At 37.3% G+C, this 23967-nt stretch overlaps 1 protein-coding gene across 3 annotated transcripts in view; it reads right to left on the bottom strand.

The window, feature by feature from the left end:
• Positions 1–23967, bottom strand: part of smoc1 (SPARC related modular calcium binding 1) — a 329006-nt gene that overhangs the window by 236809 nt on the left and 68230 nt on the right. For all 3 annotated transcript variants that reach the window (XM_088648925.1, XM_088648923.1, XM_088648924.1), the window contains exons 2-8: positions 17759–17924; positions 17507–17587; positions 15644–15756; positions 11560–11659; positions 10323–10373; positions 9620–9667; positions 1362–1418 (exon numbers count right to left, since the gene is read on the bottom strand). In XM_088648925.1, the coding sequence (XP_088505051.1) occupies positions 1362–1418; positions 9620–9667; positions 10323–10373; positions 11560–11659; positions 15644–15756; positions 17507–17587; positions 17759–17924 (616 nt within the window). The remainder of the gene's footprint in view (positions 1–1361; positions 1419–9619; positions 9668–10322; positions 10374–11559; positions 11660–15643; positions 15757–17506; positions 17588–17758; positions 17925–23967) is intronic.

Raw genomic sequence — 23967 nt, 5'->3', positions numbered from 1 at the left:
TTTCTTCATCACAGAATTTGTAGTGTTTTTAGATAACCCATGGAAAACATCTAACTGATTTAATCAGCTTTGGGGGGTGTCCCATGACCCGAAGTAAGATGACTTGAGTTTGAACTCCGCTCCACCATTTCTTCATTTTACTAATTTCCCTCCATTTTATTTTACTTTATTACTAATTGTACAACTTATTCCTAACATGTCAGTGATGTAGACTGGTGCAGGCTTTTCCTCTATTTTCTAATGCATGAATACACAGGAGCTCCTCAAAGAAATAAAAACTTCCCACTACGGGGAAAGCCCACTGCCACCCACAGGCACTGGATCCCGTACTTGTTGAGATCAGGGTCATCTGCTCACGTTTGAGCACCATTGATGGTCATTTCAACTCAATCTATGTCTCAATGTGTGCATTGCATGGGTCCATAACTATCTTAACAGAAAAAGCTAATAGAAATGAGGCATGGGTGGAAGAGGTGGAAAATTGGATTTCTACAGAGCATGATGCCAGATGAACCCATGAAATTCAACTGAAACACATGAGACAGATGCAAGAAAAATGCACCTTTTTCTACCATAATTTCTTTAAGGTGGTCATGAGGAAATGATGGGAGTTTGACCCAGTGAGGAAAACTCTTGACCATATCCAGAATATGTTCAGAGGTTTTGGTTTTCCTGGCTAGACTATGCTGTATTCACAATAGTATTTAATCACCTCTCCAGCTTCTATGAAAAACTTTATTTTCTTATTTATTTTTATTTTTCATTTCATTTTCAAGAATCAGTGGATTAAGGTAAATGGAAGAAAGAAATTAGAATATTGTAATAGTATATGAAATGATCAAGCTATGCATTACAACATTAATAAGAGTATACATCTTCTGCTTCAAAATAGTACAGTATAATTTACTTTTAATATGGTGTAATTTGTTATTACTTTAGTATGTTTAATATTTAATTAGTATTGCCTAGGGCCTGGTTATTAGATCTCTATTTTGTTTATGTAGCGTGGGAGTGTATTCATCTTTTGCACCATCATTTTTTATGTTTTTTTTTTGTGGGTTGTCAATGTGCACTGTTCACATTTCTGTTAGTTTTTTTGTTATTAGTTGGGTTTAATAACCTGTTCAGAACTGTGCATGCCCAATCAACTGTGGACAGGGCTTGGGGTGTGGTATACTTATTTGTTTTTTACTTATTTTTTTTAAAATGCTTTTTCTCATGGTTGAGGTCCTATTCTCATGGTTGCAACATCATCAAAGCTTTTATATTAACAGATTAACCAGCATCTGCAGGCATGAAACTTAAGTGAGAATCTCGTCCTATGGTATAACAAAATGAGAGGAAAAACAGGACACTCTTACCTTCGCTATCAATGACATCATGGGCTTCCATGGTAGGAATCGGTCTGAATCCATCATCTGGGAGAAGGGCAAAAAAGAAACGAATAGGAACTACCATTATTGAGGTTAATACAATCTACTCTCTAGCACTGTTGAATGGTTTGGATTTGCAAAGGACTTGGCCAAGAGCAGAGAGAGAAAGATAAATAGATAGGTAAAGAGAGGAGGGAGGCACATAGGTCTCAGAGCACACCATAACAATCCCCCCCACCCCACCTTTCTCCCCATTCCACACTGCCTTAGCCAGTACCCCAGAGCATCCCTGAGCTTCTCTGGTGCTTCACACCGAACAAGGAACCATTTCAAGCTGCATAATCAACACAGTGATTAGTCTACTGTTGCACTTTAGCTGCAACACCATAAACAGTGAGTGTAAACCTCTCATTTCTACTTTTTCCTCCATGGTTTTGCTGAGAGTTACCAGTTTATTCAGCAGTCTGAAATACAGACCAATTATAACAGAGTTACAGAGAATATAGATCAATACTAACAGTGTTACAGACTCTATTAAACTCACACTAGATTCACTAGATTATTTACTGTATATCCCAAGGCTCTTGTTCTTGCAACAACTAGCTATAGACAACTCATAAATCATTTTTATCTGTTGAAAGCACATCATACAGCTCCAAAACTATTCAAAGCATTTTAAGTACTGAGGTTCACAACAATGACTGAAGAAGCCTGCCATGTGTAACAAGGGTTAAAGAAATAGTGCATACTACAAGGAATGTGCATAAAGTCTTAATATAAATCCACTAATAATTTCAAAGAGAAGATGTTAAAGCTCTGGAACAGTCAGAGCTCTGGAGTCTTCACACTTAAAACTAGCTCCCAAGAATAAATCCATAGTTCAAAGTCTGCAGGCATTCTCATTCACACTGCAGAATTGTGTTATCATCAGATTAATAATGTCATGTAATGTCATTTGCCAAACCGCTTTATACCATACGGTGTCGCGAGAAGCCAGGGCCTACCCGGCAAGCAACGAGCGCAAGGCAGGGAACACCCTGGATGGGGCACCAGTCCATCGCAGGACGAGTGCAAGCCAATCATACATGGGGGCAATTTGTAGGCCACGGTAAAGGCCAAGGGGGGAAATTTGGCCCGGATGTCGGGATAACTCCCTACTCTTATCAAGAAATGCCTGGGGATCTTTAATGACCACTGAGAGTCAGGACCTCGGTTTAACGTCTCATCTGAAAGATGGCACCCACTACAGTATAGTGTCCCCACCACTATACTGGGGCATTAGGACCCACACAGACTGCAGGAAGGGTGCCCCCTGCTGGTTCCATTAAAACCACTTCCAGCAGCAACCATCGTTTCCCAGGAGGGGACTGGAGGTGTTCCTGTACATGTAACAAAATTAATACATCTAGTAATCATGATAAAACTAAAGCTTTGTTCACTGGCTCTGTATTTTACAGTATTTACAGGATGGGCTTTGATCTCTGTTATACTGCACAATCTCTTTGTAGCACATACAGGTATGATGAATGGCCTCTTGTTGAACTGGAAACATTGACCGAAGTGACAATAGTGCTACGAGCAGGGGCTACCACAGACGTTATGAAAAAAGCTATAAATTTGGTTTATAAATAGTTCACTGTTTACTAGAAGCAAGTACTAACTGGGGGTAAGTATCAATTGGCTAGAATACCGGAATTGTCAAATGGGGTTGTATGTATAAAAAATGTCATTGATTAATTTTGTTACTGAGCGAGCAGATAGCAGATGCATTATAAACTGCAGTGGTCACAAGAGCAAAATGCATCTATCTAGTGGGGCACCCACTGTTCCTTTAACAATTGTTTAGGGTTTTATTAATTTATAATTATAATATTATTTATACAGGTTTTTGGTACTGGATCAAAAAGGCTAACTGTTCTTGAAAATTACATCTATGGAATCTTCCATATCTATAGCATAAGCATAAAGTGCTCCTTACCTGGGGAGGCAAACCTGTATGCAAAACAAAAGGTCAACTATTAATTTCTACCACAGCTATATAATGGTTCTATACTTACAGGCATTCTGGAGCTACTGTTTCAAACTGTAGAAACTACAGTAGAAACCACACTTCATTTTAATAAAATCTGCCTTAAAATATTTATCATGTATAAGCGGCTAAAACAATTTCTCAGAAGAAATTAACTGTTAGCATCAAAACATTGGATAACAGGATTAGAAAACCAGTGCCAATTAATTCATAAAAACAGACTGCAGGAAAGTACCTACTGTATACTCTACGGTATGGCTGCCAGGTATTAGTAATAAAATACCTACCCTAATAAAATAAAATGTGGTACTTGTTTTCATTTATTAAAGTTCAGATTGCACAATACCCACTTTTTTTAATTACCTGACCCTCCCAAGAGAAACTTTAAAAGGATTTAAAATAACCCTCAATTTCTCTTCTGCAGCCTGTCTCTCGTAACTTCCACTATTTATCTATGAATCCAAAGTGATATTTTTTCCACTGAATCTGGAATAACATTTTTAAAATTTTAAAATTTGGTCCAATTCTCAAATTATTAATTCCATTCACTGCTATATCTACAAAATATTACGGATGTGGTCTGCAATCCGTGTTGGGTTTTGAAGTAGACCGTATGCAATGCGATAAGAGCTTGAGAAAACAGGAGGCGTGGTACGGGAAAACATACAGGGTGCACAAATGGTGCACAAAATACCAGTGGCAGTACGTGAGACAGTGAGCGGAGGAGACAAGAACGGCATCCAAATCCGAGCAGGTCCGAAGGCAGGTCAGGGCACAGTCCAAGAGTCCATCAACAATTAATCCACCCTCTGACCACACAAAGGTTAAAATCCCTGGGAAGGGTGAAAACACGAACACATGCAAAACATCGAGGTCCTAGGATGACAGGGTGAGTTCCTCCAGGAAACGGGAGATGTCGGGGATGAGGTTTATTCCCTCAGGAGACGGATGTAGGGTATCCTGGTGCTAGGCGGGCCTTGCAACATCCGTACCCAAATGTTTAGCCCCGAGGACTGGAGGAGCTAGTCTTTAAATAGCCGTACACATAACAGGGTACACCTGGGGAACTTAGCAACAATCACAAACTAATGACAGGAGTAGTGAAGAGCCCTCTAAGGGAGGGATGTCGGGCATGACACAAAAGAGGTATAAGCCATATGCATTATTTGTCCAAATAATGGGCCATCATTGAAGTACTCCCCAACAGGTTCTGCAGGGTGCTGATGCCACTACCCATATTTGAAGTAGGCAGGTCTGGATTCTAAAATATGGCTTACACTTTGAATGGGTGTCTTTACCAGTAAATGCCTTGGAAGACCAAAGCTTAAAAGATTAAAAAAAGGAACAGTCTGGTGTGAGTGAAAATGATTCACTCACACCAGACTGTGTCTATCTTTATGCTTGGCCATAAAGTAAACTATCTTGCTAAAAAATAATAAACACTTAAATAAATAATATTTTTCTAAAATAAAAAGAAGCAAATTCAGAAGATAACATCTCTAGTTTCCACATTTCATGCTATAAATTTATTCAACATCTTACTGCTGAAATACTGTAACTGAAGAAAGAAAATCATTTTTTCAATTTTTACCAACCTCATTGTGAACTGAGAAGAAAATCATCAAATAAAAATGTTATTTGCAGATGCTTTAAAACAAAAAGAAGTCACTGCCCATGCCTGACAGAAACAGTGCATATATTTTCATGTTACAGCTATGTGAAAGATCCCCCTTTCTGATAGTGTGGCAAGTGGTTTGCACATGAACTTTAACCGTATCTTCCCCAGATTGCGGTGGCACCTCTCGGTCGATTCCGGTTGGCCAGGTGCGCTCTTTAACCAGCTTCTTATTTACTGGTGTCCTGACTTGAAAAACAACCGAGGCTGCTACCAATATAAGCTTTTTCTGATTCGTTGTACCAAATGAAAACCTTTACCTCCGAATCATCTTCTAAATGCTCACTGTTTTACTAAACCATTTGTAAAAAGATGACCCCTGACTGCCTCAGGAACTGCTTTTATAGGGAGCTAGAGTCTCCAGGTGCAGCTAAATCGGTGATACCCCCATGAGAATTTGAAAAATATGACTCATCTAAATGAGATAACCCAGCCCTTGGAGATTCACCCGTGCTCCCAACACCTGCTTTGCTACAAGCTAGCTTTCATATATAAACGGCCTTACCATGCATATTTTGGTGCATTATTCAATATACCATTGTCCACACTGGAAATTCTAAAATCTCTCTGTGACAATAAAGTTTCCTGTAAACTGTGCTTATACTTTGTTTTTGAAACTTTAACTTCCTTTGTTATTTATTATTTTTAGAGTAAAATGGTAAGCCATTACAAGTATGGCAGATTCTTACAGCATACAAAACGGTCTCCATTTTGCCACAGTCAATAGGAAATTCTAGCAACCATTAATGAGGCTCTGAAAGACACAAGTGTTCTTCCACAAGAATAAAAATATTATCCAAAAGCAAGACAAATGAACTTGGGTGTATACAACCAGCACTTTTCTGACATCTTTCTATGAAGCCCAAATAGAAAGCAGAGTACATTGTGCACCTAGAACATAATGAGAATACCCAGAGCCATTCCTTCATTGTACTTCATTGGTACATATTCTTTACAACATCTCAATCACATTTTTAGACTTCAAGCTGTACTTCCTCTGAAAAACTGAGGGTCACTAAGGTAAATTTACCTTTTCTGATGCCTGGGAATACAGTATCTCTGAACATTATTAATCAACTATTCTTTTGTTAACCAGATACATCAGTTGAGACCACCTGGTCAGCAAGCTCACACCACTGCAGCAAAGGAAACAAGAATGTCCCAATAAAACCAAATCAAGAGAAGAACACAAGAAAAGACACAATCATACAGAAGTGACAGTCAGTGCATTATATGTCTAAACGCACCAGAAGAATCATAGTGGTATAATTCTGACTTTTGTCACAGCTAATGTAACCAAGGAAGTAACCAAGAGCACTGTGGACATTGGAAACACCCTTTTAACAAGATTAGAGAACTTACAATAGTGCACAGATATTTCTCAGTAAAGGTTCTGTAAATTACAATTAGCTTGTATTAGTGGAAATGAGGAATCTGACAATAAAAGGCCTAGTGGCAAATGAAATATGATATCAAATATGGCACCATATTTTCATACATGAAGACTTAAATGTTTGGGTTGATCCTTTGTAGTTGTTTCTAGAAAGAATGATGAACTGGAATGTGACAACTCAATACTGGCACTTAATACAGAGACCTTGTGTCTCCATGCAGTCCAATTGAGATGCTGTGATGCGCAGTGAAATCCTGGAATAGAGTCTGAGCAGACTACCTCAGCGGTAGCATCCATCCCAGGAATCTCTTCCCTGGTGAAACAACCCATCATCAGATAATGGGTAGCCTTGGCTACAGGGTGGAAGCCTGTGCCTAGCTCCCAGGAAAAAAAGAAGGAGGCTCAAGTACAGATCCAGCCATTCAAAATGCGCGAGGTACGCTCTGTTAAAACGTGGTGAGTATGGCGTATCCAGAATCACTGCCAGGTGGAACTAATAAAGCTTAACCTAACACTGTAGTAAGATCACCACATGCTGTTACTGTAAATAAAATAAAAGTTGTACTGATTTTGAGTCATGTAACTAAGCAGTTAAAATATTTTGGAAACATATTTGGACATTTGTTTCTTTTTTTTAAAAGCTTGTATTGTTCTTAAAGTAGTCATGGAAAACATACTGTACAGTATGTTGAAACCATAAAATGACCGTGAAGACATGTTACACCTTTAAGTAAGCCAGTGACTATTGTTTACTATGTTGAGACAAGGTTGTGTAACTCTGCAGAAATTATTCTGTAATAATTATAGAGCAGACACATTGTGTATCGCCTCATACACGTTAAAATGTTCCAATTTTGATGCAATAAGGAATATATTACTAATATATTATTAATAGTGAATGGTTTTGGACAGGCTGTAAGCTCAAAGTATGACCGTGGTCCACTTTTTAAGTCTTTTTAAACATCTGCATCAGTTTAACTCATTCACCCGTGATTTTGCCTGCCCTTTTCAGCTACAGCTTAAGCCGCTAAGTGGTGCATTGGTGCAATGGGTTATGCATGTGCTTTGTGTGCTGGAGGTCAGGGGTTCAAAGCCAGCTGTTGTCATGAGGTTTTCTTTTAACAAATAAACATTTCTTTAAAAAACTAAAATAGCAAATATTATGGACACTATATTGACATTTTTTATATTTCTAAATATCACAAACATATTCGAAGCTAAGTGATTTATTCATAACAACAAATAATTTCAAACTGCTGCTGTACTGCCACTACGGTATAGCTTGTGGGATATATATTTATTTGTCCTGCATCAAAGTTGAACTCGTTCAGAGAGCCCTACATTACACACTCTAAGCATTTCTTTTTGTTTATTGCTACAATATCAACAGCAATTAAGGAACATGTCAAAATGTTTCCAAAATAACCACAAGTGAACCAGTTGAGGGATTTGATAATAGCGAAATCATAACAATGACCCCGTGTTGCTAATCATGCATACCCAAATGAAAGGACACTTAAATCGACACGTGATGATTTTGTATTTAAGCATTTCTTAATGGAAATCTTTAAGTTAAACAAGGGAGGGGGGAATGTTTTTTTTTTTTACAATTGCAGCTATAACTGAACAGGACAGGCAAAAAGTTTCCAAGTAATCGCGGGTGAATGAGTCAAATTGATGCAGATGTTTAGAAAGAAAGTGTACTACAGTGATAATTAGAGCTATATGAACATAATTATATCGTTATTAATTTCTTTAAATACGCAATTCCATATTATATTCCCTATTAATCATATTCTAATAAGTATGTGTTTCCTATACTGCGTTAACGAGCGCAAGTATTCATAGAAAAGGTTCAAACATTATAACTTTTGTATATACGTTTATGAACTTCATATAGTCAGAAGGTGCACGTAAAAACTTGTCCAAAATAACCACAGTATGTAACTGAATGAAAGACTTTGATGCTTAAAATGTTTAGGAATAAAGTGGAATACTAGTGTGTATTTTTCATTTAAATGAAGCAATTGTTTCACAAACAACCAAGACATCACAAGTGCTCCTGATGGTCATTTTGGCCAGCCAATCGCATAGATAATTTAACGCGGTACAGGGTTGTACCGTGCATTTTGAATGGCTGCATTTGTATCTTGGTCTTGAAACAGAATCCAGTTGCCAAGCACTGAGGGAGAACAGGAATTCAACTTCAGAGAGGAATCCTGGCATTGAGAACCAAAGACATTGATGCAGGTGGGCTTCAGAATCCTGGGTGAGATAATAATAATCATAATTATAATAATAATAATTGCTTACACTTATATAGTGCTTTTCTGGACACTCCACTCAAAGCCTGGATGATGCGACGGCAGCCACAGTGCAACAGAACGCTCACCACACATCAGCTATCAGTGGGGAGGAGAGCAGAGTACTGTAGCCAATTCTTAGAGGGGGATTATTAGGAGGCCATGATTGGTAAGGGCCAATGGGAAATTTGGCCAGGACACCGGGGTTACCCCCCTACTCTTTTCGAGAAGTGCCCTGGGATTTTTAATGACCACAGAGAGTCAAGACCTCGGTTTTACGTCTCATCCGAAGGACGGCGCCTGTTTACAGTACAGTGTCCCTGTCAATATACTGGGGCATTAGGACCCACATGTACTGCAGGGTGAGCACCCCCTGCTGGCCCCACTTACACCTCTTCCAGCAGCAACCTTAGTTTTTCCCAGGAGGTCTCCCATCCAAGTACATGGGAGATGACCACCCGGAGAGGCTGCTGAGGCGTCTGCCCGGGGAATCGAAGATCAAGAGCCAACAGTATGGAGCACAAAATAAAACGGAATCAAGAAAAAAACTAAAAGGGGGTGAAGAGGACAATGATGAAGCACTGATGAAGCAGGGAAAGGAATAATTGGTAATTAAATTCAGAGCACCTGAAGGGTTAAGAAACTTTTAGGTTGCATTAGCTATGCATCACCATCAAGTATATCTTAACTTAAATGACACATACATTAGCTAAAGATAATTCTACAGAGCTCTCAATCAAATCTGCACCCATAGAAGTGGAGAAGACTGTAGACTGGACTGTATGAACTGAAGCGAGTAATGCCTAAATCCCAAACGTTTTCGAAGAAAAGAGGACCACAACTCACCTTTTCTCCCAGAACTAGGTTGGCCCAATGGCATATCTGTTACAGACCCTTTAAAAAGAAAGCACAGCTTTTGCACAAAACTTTCAAATTTAACTTCAAGGGTAAGTTTGTGAAATCTAGGTGATAACAAAACAAAGTTGTCAAATTTTTGTTCTTACAATATCAACAACATTTTTATTATACCACTAGGAAGTGAGTTTTAATACTATTAAACCACTTCTCAGTACGTCACAATGTGCTCCAGGTCAAATTACTCTGGACCTCCAGAATGACTGTACAAAGCACACCTGGTGAAATCGCAAAATAACACTGTTTCCAAAATTCTGCCTCACCAAAAATCAATGCCTTGGTGTTTGGATTTTTCATCATTTATGAAGTATTTGGAACAATGCTCATAACAAATGTACTCATTCATGACATTCTCATTATGTCAAAATGGCTCATTCAAGATTATTTTATAATTTGTTAAGAATTTTATTGAGTTTCACCAGACAACAGAAATTTTTCAATAATCTTTAAAATTCTCAGTGAATTCACTCTTCTTGGAGGAAAGCATCCTGAGTAAGGAGTTACCTGATATACATATATATGTGCACATTTTCTATTTCATTTTTTCGTTAATGCTTTCTTTAATATGTGTCAAACGGACAAGAAATGTAATTTCAACTAGTTATTCTTATAAAAAGGAAACTTTTTATAATACCTGACAATCCACTTGTCCCAGCATGAGTTCCCATAAAGTCTCGGATGTTTCCTGCAAATGTATGTTAAAGGATTCTTTTCTCAATTAGGTATTGATTGTCCTTTATAGCAAGTGATTTAATGGTGTTAATGGGAGAGTTAATAAGAAATGGCCATCTTTAAGATGAAAGGTTAGGGAATGTTAGTTAAAACTTTCAGCAGTACAGTAAATGACCGGGGACTGAGGGTTGGAGTCCTGGACACTCTTGTATTTAGATATAGTATAATATAAACTGTATGAAGCATCTGTCACCAATTACGAAGAACAAAAGTGAAAATATATCTTTGCATGAAACAAAAATGAAACTATTAGACCTTATGCAGGACAGAAGGGTAACTTAAAGAAAGGATTTAACTAGAAACAATATGTATATTCCTAAAAACTTAATGCAACAGAATCTAATATACCTTTAAATATTATGTTGTTCAGCATATACTGTCATCATAAAATCTCACAATGATCCTGTTTGTATATACTAAACATCAATGCACTCATGTTTGAATAGGCCTACTACCTACTAAATGTTATATAACAGATTTGATTGATAAGTGCCTACATATCAAGAACTCAGTTATTTGCATCAGTGTGCAATAAAAACTTTGGTTTTATGAGTGACTATTATAGTAAATGTAACACTTAGTTGAGTCCCCCCAACAAATAACACTTTTTAGGGACTTCATAAATCAAAATCTATAAATTTGTTAATATATTATATATAATATATTAGAAAACACAGAAAAAAAATGTTAGAAGAACAAAAATGTGCATTACCAATAAAATGTTTTTCTTTTTTTTTCACAAATATAATATTGCTCAACTTATGGTGCATTAAAGATTAAAGATCAAAATGGTAACAATTATAAACCTTTGTCCTTTGAGTTGTACTGTAACATAAAAATTGTTAATTTCTAATGCAATCTAAAAGCATTCTAAGATAAACCCAGAAGAACACCAGTTGTTTGAATCCAGAAATAAGGTTAAGTAAGAATAAAGGTTCATTGAGCATTTTTGTGGAACAAAGCAATACTAGGTCACAAATACATTTCTTTAGATATTCCCTGAAACTGAAATTATTGGGAAATCCATAATTCATTAAGAACACTTTCTTAATGAATTATGAATTTCCCAATAATAATAATAGCTGAATTCTCTAGGATGGAAATTACAATCAGTGGAGCTACGCTAGGAAACACAATACCTGAGCACACCGGTGTCCGGTTCTGCACAGAGGAACCACCTACTGGTTTCCCGTCCGGTGTCATACACCAGCAATACCCAGTCAGAGTGTGGCACTGAACCTGAAATTGAAGGATATGAACTAGGTGTTAGCCATTTAGACAAACAGAGTCATTTGCAGTGTGCCCACAGAGATACCCACAATCACCACTCTGTTACAGTATCAGATGAGAATCTTGGAACAATGTTCATATATAGTATATCTTTACCATCAATTGTGCACAACTCAAATGCAGGAGGATTGCAGTGTTTTCATTCCAAGTGCTCTCGTAATGACCTCATTGAGCAAATCATTAGTTTGATTGTACAAATTTAACACTTTTAAAATGTCACATTTTGATTTAAAAAGACCTAGAAAACCTGCCAGAACCTCGCTTTTTAAGACTGTTAGGAAATAGTAGTGAGGACCCTACGCAGAAACCAAAGCGATCTCCAGAGGCGTAGTCGAAAGAACAATCCGAGGTCCGAAAGCCGAAGGTAGACAAGCCGGTGCAAAAGTGAAAACCAGAAAACAAAGCCGTAAACCGTGAGGAAGCAGAGAGTCGAAACGAGAATCAAAGGACCAAAACCAAAACCAAGAGACGTAGTCGAAAACAAACCAGGATCAGGAAGCCAAAAAACAAGTAGTCAAATAATGGCGAGGATCAAAGTAGCTCTAGCCAGGAAGAACCCTAATACTGAGCACAGTGGAGAGTGTGTGGCAGCATTAAATAGGCAGGGGTAAATGGGTTAATTTGGAAAAGTGCTGGAATGCGAGGTGAAATGCCGATTCCTCTGGGGGCATGGCGTAGCAGTAGTGTCTTGTCTGGCACTATATTTGCACCTTGAATTAAGGATGGTCACCTTTTTGTAAAATGTTTGTTTTATCATGTGGTGACACAGATGGATCTGGCAGTAAACTAATTATTGTATATGTTCAGCAGGTGCCTGTCCTAATATTTCGGTTCTTTCTTTTTGGAACAGACTAAAACAAATGACAAAATGGAATGTCCACACACTACAATGGAGAAGATATGCCCATAGACAGAAACTAGTGCATCATCTGTTAAGCATGGTGCAAGTAATGTAAACTGTTCAAGCATTACTTAAAAACATTTCTTAAAAGAACTTATAGTTTAGGCCGGGAAGCCTCTTCAAGATAGCTACAACATCTTGTGCTGTTCCCTTTTTCTTTCCAATTTTGACCCCTTGTCCTTTTTTCACTACGTAGTTTAAAGTAGTTCCGTTACCCTATCTATAGCATTGTAAACCTTAAGCATAACCTCACTGGATTTAAAGTCCATACATTTTGCTAAGTACACAAGCATTCTGTTTGATTGTTATTCCTTCACTCACATTCTTTAGAAGAAAGAAGGATGTAGAAGGATCTCTACCCCTTTAAAAAACAGATCCCTTTCTATGTGTATACTCTATATCAGTGGTTCTCAAACTGTGGTACATGTACCTGCAGTGGTACACGGAGTGCCGCCAGGTGGTACGCCAAATGACCCTGGAACTGTGTTGTGTGCGCTGAAAAATCGGGACGGGTTTTCATATTTTGTATTTTAATACTTGTCGAATACGCAGCCTACGTACTACGAGACAGTCCGATATTAAAAATTAATTAATATCTGCTTTGCTCGACTAAACAGGCTCACCCCTCTCACTGAAATGGTGCTTTTTTATAATTTTATCTGTTGTTGTTACTGTTTTTTTCTGTAAAACACTTTGAAAAGCCACCTTTAAAGGTGCTATATCAACTAAAGTTTATTATTATAATATTTATTATATGTATGTATGAGTATGTGTGCACGCGCGCTCATGTTGGTCATTGAGAATTTCTGGGGTTCCTATGAGATGATGACTTGTAGGCAGTACTTGGATGCTTTGGTTGGATTAGGGGTGGTACTTGGTCCAAAACGTTTGAGAACCACTGCTCTATATGTAGTGGCATACAGATGCAGCCATTCAAAATGCACGGTACAAACCCGTACCGTGGGCATCTTCGCGTGTGCCACCGCGCTGTACCGCGGTATGTAATTGGCTGGCCAAAATGACCAACAGGGGCACTCGTGGTGCATTGGTCGGTAGTGAAAAGATTTAATCATTTAATCTCTTTACTGTGTACATTTTAATCCACTTAGTATTGAATATTTATATGGAATTTTACCACTAAAGGGAAATTTTAGTAGCTGAGCATAGAAAGAATAGGAGCATAACGCATCTGAAGTTCATAAACGATATTAATTTAGGAACATAAACATATTACTGTATGTAAACTGTACTGTATATGGCTGGTCTTGCTATTTTAAAGAAAAAATACACACCAATATTCCATTTCACCCTAAACATTTTAAGCATCAAAGTCTTACAGTACATGTGGTTATTTTGAAACGTTTCTACCTGCTCCTTCTGACCATATCACTGTACGTTTATATAGTTTGTGAAAAATTGATAGTTTTAACCTTTTCTGCTAATACGCTCGTTATCGGATTAAACAAAAGCATACTTTTAGAATTGGATTAATAGGGAATATAATATGGATTCGCTTATCTAAATAAATTAATAATGGTATGACTATATTTCTATATTGATATATGTATTGCGGTTTCAGTGTGTGTCACATGACTTGCCTTGGTGGTGTGACAGCTTAAGTGACTGATTTATAAGTGTGAGGTCGGGTGTTCAAATCCAGCAATTACTATGAGTTTTCTTTTAACAAATAAACATTTCTTTGAAAAACTAAAATTGCAAATATTATGGACACTACAGTATATTGACATTTTTTATATTTCTAAATATCACAACATGTTCGTACTATATGTACACAGCGGTACCGCAGGTTGTAGGGTGTAAATCCACATGAGCCCAAAAGCCCTACACTAATGTTATGTATTCGCCTGGCGCTGCACGGTTTTCATCTCTCTCTCTGCATGAGTGCTGGCTGTGCTGAATTAAACTGGTTTTACAGGTATTTTCAAAGTAGACTAGGACGAGTCTTCCAGCGAAAGACACTCCACCTTCCCCCACGGACACGTTTTCTTAGAAAAACAGATTCACAGCGCGAAGATGTGTCAGTCATCTGTGTAAAAAAATCAGTTTGAACACCTTGGGGACTGTTTTTAATAAGCTTTTTAATAATAGTTTTATGTATAGGCTGTGAAAAGTTTCACAAGTAGAGGTCTTTAAAATTAGGCTGGGCAAACAATTATTTTAATTCTTCAAATATAAATAAAAAAACGAGATATAATGAAGTGTTCCTACTTAGACATTGCACGACTTTAAAAGCTATAAAAACAGGTTTCGATAGTTAATAACCACTTTTTATGTGCCAAAATGGGTGATTTTTCTTCCTTGTGAAGGAAAAAATCATATTCTGTTGTCTTCCTGGTATGTAGAACAGATCAGCAGGTCTTTTTTCCCCAGTCAGAGGCTCTGAAAACAGCGTGCTGCCCACTGCACTGTGTCAGAGGGGGAGGCGGCACCGAGAGAGGGAGGCAGCTCGGAGCTCAGTAATGCACAATGGCTGTAAAGCACCAATTGTGTTTATAACTTAGTGTTTAAAATAAACAACGTAAATAATTTTCTTTGACTTCTAAGTCCCTTAATTATCATTAAGCACAGATTTCTTTTTTGATACCATCGTTAGTCAAAGCAGGAACTTACTGTACTTTCTAATGACATTACACGTGGAAAGATTACAGATTTGAATAGTCTTTAATTTTGTTATACATTTTAGAAAAGGTTAATCTATGTATACACCACAAAACTATTTTTGATTGTATTTCTGAATGTTATGTATAAAAAAAAAACTTGCAGATTACTCAACCATTCCAAGATGATCACGAGGAAGTGTACTGCATGTCTATTTAGCCTGCATGCCTCTAATATATTTCCCAATATTTACTGTTCTTAATACCTTAATTTTTACAGTTTACATTTAAAAATATCACAAAAAAACACTAAAAATAACTATACTCACACAAGATTTATTTTTGCACCATAGTATTACAAGTTATAATTTTAATAATTTTGCCTGGAAAAGCAACTAGCTTTGGCATACTAACCTGCGCATAAGACCCATCCTCATTGCACTCGGGGATGAAGATGGCCTCCTGCGGCCTCTTGGCCTGCTCCAGGGCTTGGGACCTCTCAGCTCTGCATTTTGTCAGCCCTGCATCTATAATACAAGCAGACCTATACTGACTTGTAATGGATCATCTGCCCCTTCAAAAGCTGAATTGAATCTGCAGGGAAGCTGAAAGCACAGCTACATGGAGGACATACAGACTGCTCTCCCTTTCTCTAGAGTAAACACATTAACTTACCATATAACATGAAAATTGCACAGCGGGACTGAAATGAACTTGTTTGTTCAGATTTATATGTGTACTGATGTTCACTAATATGTTACTTTTTGCTCAAGCCCACACAACAGCATCAGACACAGCTGATTACTGACACATGCCTAGAAACAAATGGCAGTATCTGTACTCTAGAAATACTCTGAATTTGCACTCCTCAATCCCTTTACAAATTGAGCAACTTGGGATATCCAGTGTATTCATTTTTAACCTAACTAAATGTACCTCCACTTTTCTAGGATTGTTTTTGCTTTTTAACAAATACTTTCAAGAGAGTTAAAAATAAGAAAATATCAGACTGTTCTTTAACCTCACTAGCAAATTATTTAAATTTGGGCCAAATGTGGAGGTCTTTGGAGGAATCCTTAAAAATACTGTAGTCCTGAGACTGTGATGGCAAGTACACCAAGGGTTTCTGAATATTGGTCTCAGGATCAATAAGAAGAGAATATGACCACTGCACTGTCAAGGAGCTTCAACATATTGCTGTGATCCCAGAAGAAATTAAAACATTCCTTGACCATACTTGACCATTATGTACGACATAGTATGAAACCATACTTGACATCAAATATTAAGTCATGCCAAGATTTTAGATCGTTTGGCTTTTTAATAAGACATTTTACACTCATTGGTCCTTAGTGCAGGTCTCTACACATCTAAAGAAATGTATTTAAAATTATTTAAACAGTAGAATGTAGAAGTAACAGTTTCAAGTCATGCAGAAAAAAAAACAATCTGGCAGTAGAACTTGTCAATACTCATTCTAACCTAGCACTGGTCATATTTTTTTGTGGATAACTGGATGTCACTTATTTTGAAATGAATTACAGGAATCAGAATTGTTTCTGTGGACAGAGGAAAGAAGCTTTGGTGTAGTTAAAACTTAGAATTCAATGTCAATTGAGCATCTTGGAATGAGAAACCTGTGACAGACATGTATCACTTTCCTTGAAATAGCTGGCAGGCACAATATAATTGTGAATCATGAAACTATATAGCCTAAAACATGTCCAAAGGCTGAAACACATTGTAATGTTCCCTTTTTTACCCTTCTTCCAAATCACACACTGACCAGACCAGCAGGGAGGCATATTTCCAGTGGAAAAGGTATATAAATATGCTTTCCACAGGTTTGTTCTGCAAGCTGTTACCTCTATAGATCTGATTTCCTGCACACTTGACACAAAATAGAATAATGGTTAAATATTAGCATCATATTAAAATTTATAATGCATGAATCAGCTGATAGACCATATTTTCATATTCCAAGAATATTGATGTCCGAGAAGACCTCAAAACTCTTCCAAACACTTTTTAGTTTTGAATTATCTGGCAAAGTGGATTTGCAATGTTTTAAACTTAATTTTAAAGTAAATCAAAATAAAAGAAAACAGTCCTCGGGATTCATGGGACATTCCACATATGGGGCCATTCCCACTATTGGACAGTGTATCTTTATGTAAATCATTCTCATACATCCACACATTGCCATGTTTCCATGTTTCTTTACCAGCCTCGTTTTCCAGCAGTAGTGCAATGTCCTTTAACATCTCAACTACATACCTCTTAGCTCCAAGTCTTTGCCTTCAGGTGGTAGTTCTGTGGCTGGGGCACTTGGTGAATCAATGCGAATCCAGTTTTTTCCTGAAATATTCCCAACAATAGATTTTCTTACAAAACCATTAGGACAAATAGAAAATTAATTGAAAAATGCATATGCATGCAATACAGAACAGTACACAACAACACTCTCTCTGCAGCCTTACTGGTTAAAGCAGATTACCTCTGAGAGGAGGAATCAGGAGATAGCCTTACCTTTACAGCGGCCCCGGTGTGCAATGGAGAGTGAATGATTCTTACAGCGTGCCTTCTGGAAGTCACAGCCAGTGTCATAACTCCGTCCATCAGAGCCACAGACAGGTTTGCCCTGTGTCCGCAAGCAGGTAACACTGCACTGAGTTTCCCGGTCCCCAATCAGCCACTGTTATCGGGAAATGCACATTTAGTTTAATCCATTACCTGTACCATTAATGACCTATATCAATCAGTCTTGGAATAAACCTTACATTTTTGAATATGTGAGAGAATGAATAACGAACCATACAAACATTGCAGTTTATACTCATCTGGGAAATAAAATTAATATTTTTTTCTAAACTGTACAAACATGTTCAGCTCGTATGAAATGATCAGCTGGAGATATTTTTGAGAATCTATTTAGCTTTTTTTTTTAAATAACAAATTAAATACACATTTCATCACCTTCATGACCCAGCAGTAGGGGAACACCAAATCCATAAAATCTTAAAAAACTGTATCAAATAATGTAAAGAAATAATAGTCATAAAAGGGGATACAAATCTCCAAAATCCAATAAAATCTACACACTACCAAAATGTGTGTATAGGGTGGACAGAGTATATATAAGGGATGAAACAAGTTTCATATGATAAAATCTACAATGGACAAGTACTCTCTGTAAATAATTTATGTGAATCATTCAACAACTGAAATAACATGGATACTGTACATACCTAAAAAAAGAAGAACCAGTTATCTTATACTGAGATTGCAAACAAAATACAAGAACATTTCTCAATAATAAAGTATACGCTTGTAGCGGTGAGGCTTATTAATAAGAAAGAATTAAGTGTTTCTGAGCTTTCCCAAATTAGGCCCCATTTCTCTGTTCATCTCTGTGGTGCAGCCACAGAGAAACTATTCATGAAGGCTGATTTAAGGTTTCCTTTGATAAGGTTTCCTAGGACAGCTCCCAAAGGGGGATGCACTTAGCTAAGGCTGGCTATCATGATCAATGGTCATCCATTGGCGCCTATCTGTCTAGGGAGTGCCAGATGGGACATCTGGACTGCATTCTTAAGTGTCAGGAGTAAGTGACTCATATCTCACCTTGATCAACCAATCAGGGACTGGTAGGGCCGAGTAACCCACGTGGGACTCTGATGCCCATGGAACTTTCAGCCAATCAACGAGCTGAAGTTCCTCCAGGTAAAAACAGGCAACACAGAGAGCCTGAGAGATTCAGAGGATTCAGTGGAGAATTCTGTGGACTTTTCTAAAGGGAATTCAAAGGAGAATTCCAGGGCAGGACGGCCCAGGAGCAGAAGGCTCCCAAGGGCAGGACATTCTCGCAGCGCGCCTCCTGACCATCCTGAGACTCAGCCCGGACAACCACGGAACGGCCAGTGTGTCCGAGTGCCAGAACTTTCCTTTGTTCTAAGAGTCTAGAGCAGAGGTTGCCAGAGAGTAACCAGAGGATCCACCCGAGGTTAGCATCAGCAGCAGGCCTCGTGAACAGGTCGGAACTGTGGACAACTGCATCACTATTCAGAACTAGCTCTTCATCAGGAACGAACCAGTCCTCTTCCTGACTTGCTGGGACCCACAGTCATCTTTTCTCCTGTGCACAAACTTTGCTAGTTAAAGCCAACACTAACTAGCCGGTCAGTGAACATCAGCAGCGCACCGTCGCAAGCCGCACAGCACAGCCTGGCACACAGCCAGAGAGCGCGGATTGGACAGCAACAGCCTGCAACTGTTTCTTTGAGCCCGCAGGAGATCTGAATCCCCAGAGATTGGATGAGTATTCAACTTCAATGCATTACAGCTCGAGAATTCAATTGTTATCCCAACCAGTTGATATCAATTTAATTCCTAAGAGTTATGTACTTGTTTTGAGTATCTAATGTAGAAGTTGTAACCAAGTTCAATTACGAAACGGTCTTAATGAATGATATACTGAACGTATGTCCTCTTGATATGTGTAACACTTTGTAACTGATTGAATATATATCTTTTGTATTCTGATAACCCTCTCGATAGGATCTGTTAGGTTTATATGCATATTCTATGTATTAATAAATGTATCCTCGTGTATTAGTACCTGTGTGTGTGCGTTGTTTGAGTTATATCGCATGGTTGGATTCTAAAGCCATCAAAAGAATCATTTGTGATTTACTGCTACAATTAATAATTGTCCCAGTAAATGCCCAAATCCTACAGAACTGGTGCCTTCAGAGAGCACACTACATTACATTTTGGCATCCCTGAACGGCTATGGCAACGTTACACGCTATAATGTGAATCCTTTATTTCTGCAAAATTAAAAACGGAAAGAGAACGGGGATTTAATGACTTATGTTATTTTTAAATCTTTCAACAAAATGTCAAGTTGTACTTATGTATTGTATGTAATCATGGGGCCAAGATATCATTCAAAATGTCTTAAGGGACATTAGCATAAAATATTTCTTGACATCTGTATGGAAAGACATGACTTGCTTTTATGGGGTGCCAAGATATAAGATTGTCAGGATTAAACCAAATTTCATTTAAACCAAGAAACAAATCAAAGTTTGGTTGAGAAGGGCCAGCCCATAGTTGCTCTCATGCTTCTTAGTGGAGAATATGCAGTCAATTATTTTCCATTATAAGTTAGAAATTGTAGCACAGAATATATCCCATTCTCATACAGGGGGAGAAAATAGAATTTTTAAATTAAACACAGGCAGGTGGAGAAGCTAATTGATGTTCATTATGGAGATGTAAGTTTGACAAATGCATCTGTAGTCAAATCAGTGAATGTTTAAAAATGTTATTAAAGTTGTTTACTGTGTTAGCATGCAAAGGAGAATACATTTCAATACCTTTTCGCATTTCGCATTTGATTGACACAGAGGCACCACAATCAGAGGTAGGAAAGAAGTTTAGTAATGTAAACTTAGAATTCATATTTTTAAATATATACTTTATAGATAAAGTACTGAAATCATTGAAAATAGACAGCAGATGAGGTATAGACACCATCTACATATGACGACAATATACTAATATCAACATTGAATTGCATAAAATGTAGTGTATTATTAACACAACAGTAGATTGATAAACAGCCTGAGCTAGAAGGTCCAAACACAAGGTAAACAACAGAGGTTGATCAAATTCTTGCTAGTCCTCAAGAGGGCATGGGCACTAGGGGTGTCGAGGCCTGTGAAAGAGGTGCCTAGGCTCCTAGTAACCAGGGGGACTCCTGCTGGGCTAGCAGGAATGAACGATTGGGGAAAGGGAAGAGATCAATGCCAGGGATATGACTGTAGTGGGTTGCTTAACTGACAATGAAACCGGGCAGAACCTGGGAGAGGCAGGGAAAGAGAAAGCATTCCCTTAAAAGGAGAAAGAGGAGAGCAGGAGGGTGGAAAGGAATTGGCCTCTGCTGTTTCAGAAATCTAGAGGAGTGAAGAACTCAGCAAAAGCTGGAAGAGAAGAAAAGACATCATGGGACAGCAGAAAGGTGACTGGATTTCACACAGTTTGGAGAATTAGAGCTCAAAGAGTGAAAAGGTGATTTCTAACCCTCCATGGAGGAAGTGAACAATGTCCAGTCAGGCTGTAAGCCAGTGAATGCAAGAGGATGATCTAACGTGAGTAAAAAAATGCGTGATGGACACATAGGAACAGTAGAGAAAGTTTTCTGGCAAGAGCAAGCACTGATTGTGAGAAAGAAGCACAAAAGGTTTGAATCTATTTGTAGGAGAGATGTAGGTGAGATTAGGACTTTAATTGTGACCTCATCCTGTATTAATGATTTAAAACACCATTGGTTGGGATGTCTCCCATTAAAGTAAGAACTTTGCAAATATATATATTTCAGGTGGGTAGCTGCGTCAGCATGCGTAGGCTACAAAGGAACAAGTAATAGGTTTATTCCATGCTGAAAAAAAGAAGAAAGAGAACATAACGTTTCGGCTGTGGAGCCTTCTTCAGATGTGAGGAATATATATATATTTACAGCTACAGATGCAGCCATTCAAAATGCACGAAGTATGCTGTGGTAAAACGCGGTAGACGTGATGGGTCATAACGCGTCATACCGTAGTTATGATAATAGTATCCGGAATCACCTTGTAGATACTAATAAAGCTTAACCTCTCATGTACAGCATTTGACCTGTCACCAGAAAATGCCCGGTTTCAAATCCAGGTCACTGCTGAAGGACAATCTTCTTCCAATTAAGAATTTAAGTTGTATACTCTTCAGACTTTTAATAATTTTAAACTGTATTACAGCATGTTAATCATTAAACATTAAAAAGTTAGTATATTTTATAAAAGCAAGATTGCTCAGTTGGACAAAAGTATACAACCTTCCACCTTCATCATAAATATTTTAATTATACAGAAATATTTTATGCATCAAAGTCTTTATGGAAGATATTACAAATAGAATTAAAAATGAATGACCTTCAACAGGCTGTAAGCTCAAAGTATTACCATGGTTCACTTTCTTTGTAACCACCTGCATCAGTTTAACTGTTGCAACACGCAAAGACATTATTTTTCATTGACAAAAAGTAACACCACAGGATTTGATCCGATCACGAATTCATTTCCAATCGTACAAAGTAAGTTTTGAGAATCTCCGATTCACCATGCCTTTCACATGCTCATAAATGATATAAATGTAGGAACTTAAACATATTATGTAAACTTTATATGGCTGGTATTGTTTAAATACAAAATACACACCAGTATTCCACTTTCTTCCTAAACATTTTAAGCATTAAAGTCTTGCATTCAGTTGCATACTCTGGTTATTTTAGAAAAGGTTTTACGTGCTCCTTCTGACTATATTAAGTTTATATGCTTTGTAAAAAGCTTTCATGTTTTAACCTTTTCTGAGAATATGCTCGTTATTGCAGTAAACAAAAGCATACTTTTTAGAATTTGATTAATAGAGAATATAATATGGAATCGCGTATCTAAAGAAATTAATAACGATAAAAGTATATTCATATACTGTTGCTCAAATTATCACACTTTTTTTGGAGATGTCTCCATCGGTTTCAGTCTTTCCCACATGATTAAGTCTGTGGCGTAATGCCTTGCACGCGTGAGGTTGGGGCTTCAAACCCAGCTATCGCCATGAGTTTTCTTTCAACAAATAAACATTTCTTTGAAAACTAAAATAGCAAATATTATGGAAACTATATTGACATTTTTAGAATTTGATTAATAGGGAATAAAATATGGAATAGTGTATCTAAATAAATTACATTTGGAATAGAAATTATATAAAAACTAAAAATCAGAGGTATATTTACTATAGTCAATAAAAAATGTATATCCTAAGATAAGAGACAGGTGAGTTAATTTTGAGCGGTACGGGGTTGTACATAAAGTGAAGCTGCCACAGAGACAAAATTGCAGCTTTAACCGTTAATCAAACTAGGAGAAGCTTAAATAGACAAAGAAGAACCAAAACAATGAAATAAGACTATTATTATGGTCTAACGGAATGTGAGACTAAATTCAGATTAAATACTTTACAGGAGAACCTAATAGGGAAAGTTATAAAAGCACATATGTTACAGAGAGAATTTTGCTTGAGCTGAACTCGTTACTAACAGTATAGGAATTGTTTTAAATCTAAACTATAGTAAAACTCAATATATTATAGTTTGGTACTATAATGGACCTTTGCAACAAGAGTATTACTATTGTGAGTGAAATATAGGGCAAAAAAAGATTTGTTTAGAAGATATATACAATATTAAAGAGAACTCACCAAAGTGTACTGAATGATCCTGTAGCTCAGTTTGATTGATAATTATCACTATGCTGTATGTATAGATAATGTATTCAGGAATGCTTTTAAGTGAGATTTACTGTACCATGAGGGAAAAAACTAATTTAGAATCACCAAAGCTGTAATAGTATAACAAGGTTACAACCAGTACTAGAATTAAGTGCCTTTTACCAATATCACTAATCGTGCAATTCTTGTTCTTACAGGAACAAATACAAGGAGCAATCCAGAGAACTAATATGTTTATATTTTACAGATAACCATGGGGCATGCCTGAAATGTGCATTTAGAAAAAATCTTTAAAATTGGATAATGTTTGTACACAAGAAAAAAATGGTACAAAAAGAAATTGAAGTTAGACTAACAGCATAATTCACAGAGCACAAGAAAAATAATTTATCATTAGGTCTCAAGCCAAA

The sequence above is a fragment of the Lepisosteus platostomus genome, chromosome 10, assembly GCF_059453375.1.
Source record: "Lepisosteus platostomus isolate fLepPlt1 chromosome 10, fLepPlt1.hap1, whole genome shotgun sequence".
NCBI classification, from domain to species: Eukaryota; Metazoa; Chordata; class Actinopteri; order Semionotiformes; family Lepisosteidae; genus Lepisosteus; species Lepisosteus platostomus.
Note: the sequence above shows the minus strand (reverse complement) of the source record. Positions and strands in the feature narration are given on the sequence as shown.